This window comes from Trichoplax adhaerens, genomic scaffold (assembly GCF_000150275.1).
Source record: "Trichoplax adhaerens TRIADscaffold_16 genomic scaffold, whole genome shotgun sequence".
NCBI lineage: Eukaryota > Metazoa > Placozoa > Uniplacotomia > Trichoplacea > Trichoplacidae > Trichoplax > Trichoplax adhaerens.
The window spans coordinates 148,197-158,139 of NW_002060958.1; the positions used below are offsets into that span (position 1 = coordinate 148,197).

Consider the following 9,943-nt stretch of genomic DNA (forward strand, 5'->3'; position numbering starts at 1 on the left):
GTTATTTCCTATAGTTATCATTTTTTAATGTGCAGAATAAATTTAGCTGTATGAGAAAGTAGCGTATAGAAATATAATAATTAACGGACTTGAAGCATTGCAAACTCCTAGCGAAATAAGACTAGTCATCGTATACGAATCTCAGCAGATTTATGTCGACGTTAAGTAAACTAACTATAATTATCATACTAAAAGAAAACAATTGCAGGAGGCATAAATATCCAAAGTAATGCTGCATCAACAAAAATTATTGTTTTGTTCTTAATTTAATCATTCTAAACTGAATAGTGCCTTTTTATACATTGTTTTCCTACGGGTAAATTCTATAGGAAATGCTAATTTCAAATGTAGTGCTATTTATCTTCGACGGCCCATAAATATTCAATAGTTACAGATGCCAATTTCGTGGATAAGTTGCGAACTAGTTTGTTTAAGTTTGTGCTATTTAAGTTGGTTATTTTGTAAAGCCAATAACTGGAGATGATCGTTCTATAACCATTTTCAAAGAATAAATTTAATACAAACTACTAAACAATGATGAAATTGATTTTATCTATCCTAATTTTAACGGTTAACTTACTGACTATTTATGCGAAATTAAATCATTATCAGTACTGCATCATTGGAAGTGGACCTGGAGGTAAATTATATAATTACTCCCTTCGCTGTAGTGTTGAATTTAAAAAAGTACAATATTCCTTTAACTTAACCTGCTTGTATTATATTATTATTAATGCTCAAGGAAAACTTATTTATATGATGTAAAAATTTTTAACTAAAATTCACCTTCTCTATTAAAATAGGGCTACAAATAGCCTACTATCTGCAACAAGCTAAAAGAAATTATATCATATTTGAAAGAAATAATCAGTCAGGTATTATATCCGACGAAGTTCGTTGAGAAATGTTTGAAACGGTGATTTCAGCAAAGATAGACAAATCATTTCAGTCATCTAAACAGAAAATATTTTTTGGCCATTAGACCATTTTACTGTTCATAATTTTCAGTTGAAAAAAGAAATTGAATCTATTCGAGCGGACTACTTGCGTTAATCTGTCTAGACATTCTTTCGTTAATTTTAACTAATAGTAAATTTAAATGTCTCTATTGCTATCTAGCTAATGTTCTATAACGAAGTTAACAGAAATTAAATGCACCTTCAGATTCTGAAATTAAATAGAACTCAGGAGTTATTTATGGTTTTATATTAGCATTTACGTATATATGATAGTTTCGTGCATGAGGTAATGCTTTCAACTCTAATCCCTTAGAGGTACATAAAATAGAAATTTACAATGATCAGTAGCACTATCAATAACAGAACTAAAAAATATTAATATCTGCAGGATGCACGATTTTGAGATACAGCAGATACCGTACATCATGAATTAGTAGTAAGAACGTGGAAATTCAAGTATTATTTCAACAGTAATGACTAAGTTACAGCAGTAATTTTTGTTCGCCTTCATTTTTTTGTATGGTTATCTTTATAATCTCAAACCCAGGATGGTTATTAATTTTGATACCATTTGCCTGTCGAGATATTTAGTGACGAGTATTCTTTTTCAATATGAACTTATGCTTTGCATATTTATCAAGTAATGGTCTGTTCCATTAATAATTTCTAGGTTCATTTTTTAGCCTATATCCTCGTCATCGCAGATTATTATCTATCAATAAAATACAAACAGGTAATTTAAAATATCTTACTACCAAGTGCCTTCATGATTTATTGTTACTTTCTACCCTTTCTTATAATACGGTTAATCTACGCTACGATTGTTGAGTGAATAGCGAGCTTAATGTTACTGTTCACCAAATTAATGATGAAATAAAGATTTCCAGTTATATGCTACGTACCGTAGGTAATTGGAATTACCTTGACGTTGTTCATAGTAGGCTTATTCAATTTTTCCATTTATTCTAATATAGGTAGCGAAAACTATCATTTTAACTTAAGACATGACTGGAATTCACTATTAAGTCATGATGATTCACTGCGGATGTCTCGATACTCTAAAGACTATTATCCACATGCTGACGATATGGTGATTGATAGTTGTATTTGCAATAATTTAGCTTTATTTTGCTAAGATACACTAAGGTTGGTGACACTTTGAACCAAGATAGAGATTAAGGAACAACACCAGTTTATTAATATACTTTACTTTATAAATTAAAAAGCCGTTTAAGTGAGTCTTGCAATAGGTATAACATTATACTGTCTGACACAATCCTTCCACTATCATCTACACTAATTTGGATATTACTTGCAAGTCCTACACTAAAATCTTAAATCATCTTACAATACATTACTAAATAAAGAAATATTCTACGAAGGAGAATACTAAATATTAACCTTCATTACATATTGATATTTAAATCAGCTATAGCTTTAATAGCTTTGCCTTAATTTGTTGTTTATAAGCGTACATGCTTTTATACTGCCTCTAAATCGATTTCCATCATCCCTAGGTCCGTTACTTAAATAATTTCGCAAACCGATTGCAATTAAATATCCAATACAACACTAACATAATTCAAATTTCGCGTGGTTTGCATCGTGGCGTTGTGTTGTTTCTTTTAAGAGACCAAAATAAAACTTTTCATTTATGCAATGTGACTATAATAAGGTTTAAAATGCAATTACGTGAATTAGAAATATTTACAAAGTTTAGTCATGTCCACGATTACAAGTCTATTTTTTTCTAGATTATATGAAATAGACTTGAAGATAAATACATAACCTTCTTGATCTTTTAGCACAGGTCTTTTCAAACCAAATAATTATGAAGACGTAGTAGGTATTCAATATACAGAGGTTAGTTACAGATAATAAGCGTAAGAATTAAGTACTTTTACAGAGCTCTATCTGAAGTCTAGAAATGATGTAAAAATCTTGGCTGTATCTTATATCAGGCATTATAATTAGAGTAACAAAACCATGCTTATCTAGACTAATTCAGACGTAAATAGCTTAACCATCATTTACGTTTAGTTTGGAAATAGGAATTTTCCTCAGTATCCTATATATTTTTTTTTACAAATGAATACAAAACTGTAGTAGCATATAACAATATAAATCTTTACAGATCAAAAATATCCAGTAATCTAATGAGATTAAACATTTAGCTTTTATGCATATATTATCCTTATCTGCTTTAGGGATATGAATCAGTATCGGTTAATAGTTCCGATTTTATCGACAAGAATGTTTTAATCCTTGGCCAAGGCATGTCAAGTTTTCGTATACATGTTCATTTACCTTAGACTATTTGTAGATCAACTCTTTATTATAATAATAATAACAAAAATCGCATGTAAATAAAGCCTTGTCAAGATAACCAGTAGAGAATAAACCAAATGACAGCTATTAATATGACTTGTTGTAGGAAATTCTGCCTTCGAGACTGCTCAAGCTATATCACATACTGCTGGCCTACTCCATCTTCATGGAAGGTATATCAAGCATTTTTTATTTCAAGATAGCTATCAGCTAGTATAAGCAAAGAATTTCTAACCTACACATATAATCTCAAACTAATTTGCAATTGTACTATTCTTATAGAAATAGACTTCGAATAGCTACATCGACGCATTATATAGGAGATATTAGGTATCGTTAGTCCGCTTTTTGCGACGGTTTTATATTTACAAATAGCCTAATCATATGCTTTTAGTAGATATCTCTATATATTGGTTTCGTATATTGCTATTTATAAAATCAAAATTAATTTTCCTTTAAAATATGAATTATACAGGATTAAGAGCGGTTAATTCTCGAGTTATCGATTCATACCAACTTAAAACCTTAGATGGACTTGTAGGTAAAAAAATTTCAAATATAAAATGATATCTTAACAATTTATTCAATCCTGGCTTGAAATATTATGTAATATTTAGTGTGTTAAATCAGACAGGTTACAAGATATTTTAAATTAACCAATAATTTATATTACCTACAGTCGACACATTACGCAAAGATGTAGCATAGCTGCAGAAATCATAACCAATCCATGGTGTATAATTAAGATAGAAAATATTTAATTTTGGCAGTGTTAAATTAAGAGTAATGTACTCCATTCATTTAACGAATTTAATAGATAACATAAAATATTCAGATCAGTAATTCTATCACGTATCAGTAAAGTTTTGACTAGCTTTCTTATGAGCCTTTGTAAATGCCGTTGCAGAGGGCGATATAAGAAAATTTGGATTTATCAAAACTGAAGACGGAAAAATTAGAATAGGTCGATTAATGCGCGAAGGTCACAAAATTATAAGTAAGCTCCACGAAACAATAGTCTTTTATGATATATGAGTAAGTATAGCTTGCAAATACATCTAGCAGTGACTGATTAAATTTGGCTTGTAGATTTATCAACTCATTATATAATAATTTAGAATATGATTACAATTGAAAAAGCTGAAATAAATTTACCATATCAAATTTATAGTTGATACAGGAGGTATACGTACAAAATATCACCATGTCATTCGCTGCTTAGGTTTTCTGGTAAGTTAATAAGTTTCTAGTAAATGATACTAAGAAATAAACTGATGCACTGACTAAAAATGTTTAAGTTGACACACAAAATTGTACTTGTAATTTTCTCTTACAGTTTGACAATTCGATATTTAAGAAAGGAGCCAGGCCAAAAATGAGGAAAAGTAATTTGAGCCGTTATCCTAAAATTAGCTCAAGTTACGAATCCGTAACGGTTCCTCATATGTTTTTCGGTAATAAGATTGTTCTAAGTGAATAGCTTTGATGAAACTTTACGCCTAAAAGACAAAATTTTATCCCTTAATTCAGGGATTATAATCTCTACATTATATAGACTTTACGTCATTCCTACAGTAAATCAATTGAGAAATTTGTGCAGTTAATTACAATGAAACTGCACTCTGTAAATTATCTTGCGCTTTTAGAAAAATATGAAATGAGGTTACAAACGAACTCATTACATAACTTATTTAAATACAATGGGAGAGAACTTGACTGATAGGTGTCTTATCTGTAATATTCCTTGAAAGATGATTGAAATCGCCGTTTTATGCAATGACTAAATATTGAAGCTACTAAAATTTGATTTTGGTACTATTCAAATGTTGACCTGATTTCAGCTGGGTCTTTAGTTCACTCTCTGGATTATCGACACTCTGGTGGATGTTGTATTCAAGGTTTTCGATATGCAGGTAAAATGATTAAATAGATTTGCTAGCATATACATCCACTTAAGAACATGTTTATTCAAACTATTAGTTTTTCCACTTTGCAATATTGTTGTATGACGATTTCTAATTTTGCATGATATATTCGAAGGAATGTCGTAGAGAAACAACTGTATCTGAGACGCTAAGCTCATATCTAGCTAAATGATAACCTATGTTGCAATATTTACTGTAACTTTTTAACACAGACAAGTGCTTAAAACAATCTTAAGATTCCATTTAATATACAATTTTACACAAACAGTGTCAATCTTACAATATTACTTTAGCAATTTCTTTAACTAACGATACATATAAGAGCTATTTCTGATATTGTAATTACTTTATCTACATGGTGAAATTTATGTTGCTAGTGAATTCATTTATAACACAGTAATCTACTACTTTATCCCATGGGAAGGCTTACGATGCAAGTAAAAAACATTTGCAGTGTAATTTTCACTTTTAATAAAAATTAACAAAATAATTTTTTAGCTCGAGCTTTGCATTACCTATTGGAATGGCGATATCACCGAAATCCTTGGCCTTCAATATCTATCAAGACTACACATCTACTTAATCATGTGATGACTCGTATTAATCAAGCCTCAGTAAGTACATAACTTTTAATTGCAAAATTATTTCGGCATTACAAATTTTTATACCAAGAAAAAGTGAATAATTTAAAGCATTCTATATCTACCAATTCATAGTGATAAATTAAATAAAAGTTTATTTTGGGGGCTGCAGAGATCTCTGAGTAATGTATTTATATCATGATAATTATAGGGGCTTTACCAAATGTTTGCTATTTTGACTGATGTCATTTTAATAGGTAAAATAAATAACTATGACAAATAATAAATCGGTTAGCCTAATTAAAGTACAGTCTATATTTTAACTTGGATACATCCTAGAAATAATTTCGCTATAGTAGCTACAAATATTGTACATTAGATACGTTAGTAATATAAAAATTTAATCTTTATTTTAGAGTGAATTCTGATATACGCTTAGGATGGCGTTATTTTACTAATCTCTATTCATAAAATATGATAGGAGATGATCATCAGCATCAGTACTTGAAAGAAATTCCAATCTTAGTTTTGCCTGAGCTCTCAAGCAAGTTTATTTCATTTTATTTCCATTCTTAGCATAATTTTTTCAACGTATTATAGTCAAGGGATTTAGTAACTAATGCGTCGATTTTCTATAATCAAAAAAATAGATTTCTCTACAATCTATATAAGTAAATATTAATTTGATCATGATTTATGTAATTTATTAATTTATTAATCTTAATGTAGGTGTTCGGTTTTTATGAGTATTTCCAACTACTTAGAGAACATTCATTTATTTTTTTCTGCTAAATATCTTTAACACTTAGCTCCCTTAATTTCAGAATTAACGGGTCATATGATCACGCATGGTTTCATTACCTTAACTTTTGAGTATGGAAAAAACTTTTCAGAGCCTGGGTAAGTATATTTGAATCATGATTTCTCTAATATAAAATGTAAAATGTCGGACATTATCGTAGTTTTTAAATCAGATATAAGGTTTATAGAGTAAAATTCACGTTCTAATAGCTTGATACGATAATTAATTAGTATTTTCGGTCCCCTTAGCACGGACACATTGGGTACAGACAATTTTAGCCACACGGCCAAATCGGCTCATCGAAGCAAAAATATCCACCCGATTCTCCGCTATTACAGCCGACCTTTTCAAAGTAGAGAAATTATACTTCTGAATTGTATATTAGAATAGCAGTTATTCATATCATTATGATATCCTAATTTTGATCGCTAAAATGTATTCCATTACTTATTACTCATGAAAACACTTCTATTAGAAACGGAAAGGAACGGAAGACTTCCTACTCCAGATAAAGTGCATCATGTTGTTGAGGACTTTTTATCAGATTGGTATGGAAAAAGTTTTATCCTAATAATATTCTTATATTTATTCTAGCTATGTAACGATTTTACCAATCCAGGCTATCTTGTAAAATACCTTATTCGGATTTAAACAGGACCAGCTACAATCACCACACTTATCAGCTGCAACTCTTTCTTCAAACTCTGCTCAAAGTAGATTTAAACGAGTTTTACGCCGATTCTTGTTTCAAGGTAGATACTTATCTAAAGATGAAATTGATTTTAACCAAACAAATAATACTGAGCTTACCTATATTTAGCTTTATACTTGAGGCGTTAAATTACTTTCAATAATTTGGTATTTAATTTAATTTAATCCAAATTCTTGTTTTAAACTTACGTTTGGACAAGAATTATATTTTATAGACTGGCTACTGTAATTGATGTGATACTATATCAAATACTGTAGTTAATTATGTTATTATTTTGTACAGCGATAATAGCGCTGTAGTATTACCAGCCAGGCTTTCGTGCCCCAGAACCCACATCTTAATAAATTATACGTTTCCGTATATAATACTCTTCGCGATTATCTTGTACATTCTTTTGGTACAACATAGACACGAGTATTCTTTAACCTTTAAACTAAATTACTTAATTCACTACATAAAATTATAGACTTCCATGATTTCAAAGTCTATGCCTCTAAGCTGCTCCAAACCTATTCTGCAAAGATAGAAAATATCCTTCTACATCTTTGGTGGTTTTCAATCGAAGACGAAAATTTAATGATTCTAAATATCTTTTGCGTTCAATATTAGTCAAAGTGACTGTATGATAATGTAGAATGATTAATAATTGACAATAGATTGAAAATCAATAAAACATCTGGCCAGGTTCGGTTGATATGATTTTCATATTCTTATTCTTGCAAAAAGCCTAAATTAAAGCCAATATCTATATTTCTAAGAATGCATATTATGTGTTGCAATAACAAATCTACTTTTTCATATGAAGCAGGGGCAACAACAAATTACTTTGTTCTCATCCTTTTAGTCTATAAAGTTATCATAATCATCAAGATTAATAAGATATCTCTCCTAGTATATTAGTGTAATGAAGGTTAATTTTTAGAAGTTTCTTTCAAGTTCTTGTTTGGTAATTATCCTAGCTTAGTTTTTGTATCGTAATAAGTATTCTAGCTTTAAAAAAATATAACTTATTTGGTTGATTAAAATGGTAAAGTTTACTTAGTATCTTAGTATATTGTTGTGACATTCATTAATTAATGCATCATCAATATTATAATTTTGTTGTGTGATGAATCATATGTTGACACCTAGCTACTAATTAACTAATATTAAATGTCATAGAAATGACAGATGGTTATCAGTTGCTAGTCGTAATTGCAAGTTGTGCGTTCAATCGGACATTTTAATAAAATAGCTTCTAGAATAAAGTTTTGATCCTTAACGTGAGTAATCTATCGTCTAAGACTCGAATCTAAGTTTGGTTGATTAAAGAGTGCTTAGAGTTAGTTGCTTAGATAGTTAAGTCTACTTTAGAGGAAAGAATCCCGTTTAATTCTTGTGTTACAATCTCGGTTGTGATAATTGTAAACCCGACTGCTTTATTCCGGTTAGAAGTAAAGATAATCCGTAGCATAATTTTCGTTAAGAATCAGATATTATGATTTTGTAATTCAAGCGATATATTTAGTTAATAGAATATATCAGTGCTAATTTTGATCATTAATTACAGTAGAAGTTAATGTTACTTTTTAATTTCAGACAGTATAAACCCAAAATATTTGATCTGCGATTGTTATTTTGTCTTAGTTTATACTGTAGAAATGTACGGTTTCAAGCTAAACTATACTTAGTATTAATTAAGTAGTTTTCGGGAATCTAGGGTATAATTATCTTATCATGTGTGTTTGATTGTTAGTTTAATTTGGAGTACTTTAGAATGATAGTTGAATAGTCTAACGCTACTAAATACTCTCATATTCTAGCTACTTAATTTAAGATGGTATGATTAAAATAATCAATCAATCGACTATGTCAAAAGCTACTAACTTATAATACGTTAGAATTGTTAAAAGTCTGAAATTAATCTGCTATCATTGTTTGTAACTGAATATAAGAAATCACACTATGCTGATAATAGTTTGAATGAACAAATATGTAAAATTGAAACAGGACATGTTAAATTACGACACCTTGAACACCTAAAGGCTGATAAAGAAGCTGTAAACATTTTAGCTTCATGAGAAAAGTTTGGTAATCAGTTACACAGTGGGAACTGGTAAAGCAATTAGAAACAGCATAAATTAGCTGTAAAGGATTAGCCGGCCTCTAATAAGATGAAGACTTGATAACTGTATTAAAAGACTCAGAGATAGCCTGTACAAAACAAGCAATTCTTACTAGACAAAAATAAACACTTCTTTATACTCCAACAGAATAAGAAGAAATCAATCATTTATGACTACATCCAATCTAGATCCTCCCCTTTATTTACTTGAAAAGCTTTCAAACTAATTATCATCCATATTGCTTATAAATGAGCTCATTTATGGTTTACCACTATTATGGAATAAGCAAATGAATAATTAATTGTAGTCTGAATAATGTGACGAGGAAATATACATAAAATTGTATTGGACATTCCGTATAACTATGTTAGTGCGGTAATAAGTAACGATAGAACTATAATAATGGAACTATATTATATTTAGGGTCCTACCAAGTTGATTCTGAAAAGTACTTCATAATTAGATAGTAACATTAAATTAAGGAAAACGAGTACAGTATAGTGCTTTTAGTAAATTTAATTCTTTTTTATC

At 29.5% G+C, this 9,943-nt stretch overlaps 1 protein-coding gene across 1 annotated transcript; it reads left to right on the plus strand.

The window, feature by feature from the left end:
• Nucleotides 1-537: 537 nt before the first annotated feature.
• Nucleotides 538-6,076, plus strand: TRIADDRAFT_31062 (uncharacterized protein; the record flags this gene model as incomplete). The annotated part of the gene is made up of 16 exons (XM_002116482.1): nucleotides 538-640; nucleotides 804-875; nucleotides 1,630-1,692; nucleotides 1,934-2,049; nucleotides 2,477-2,634; nucleotides 2,765-2,822; nucleotides 3,167-3,242; nucleotides 3,394-3,460; nucleotides 3,570-3,617; nucleotides 3,770-3,828; nucleotides 4,174-4,284; nucleotides 4,459-4,517; nucleotides 4,624-4,741; nucleotides 5,129-5,200; nucleotides 5,711-5,826; nucleotides 6,005-6,076. 16 exons carry the CDS (start codon nucleotides 538-540, stop codon nucleotides 6,074-6,076), a joined length of 1,368 nt encoding a protein of 455 aa, XP_002116518.1.
• Between the last annotated feature and the right edge of the window lie 3,867 nt (nucleotides 6,077-9,943).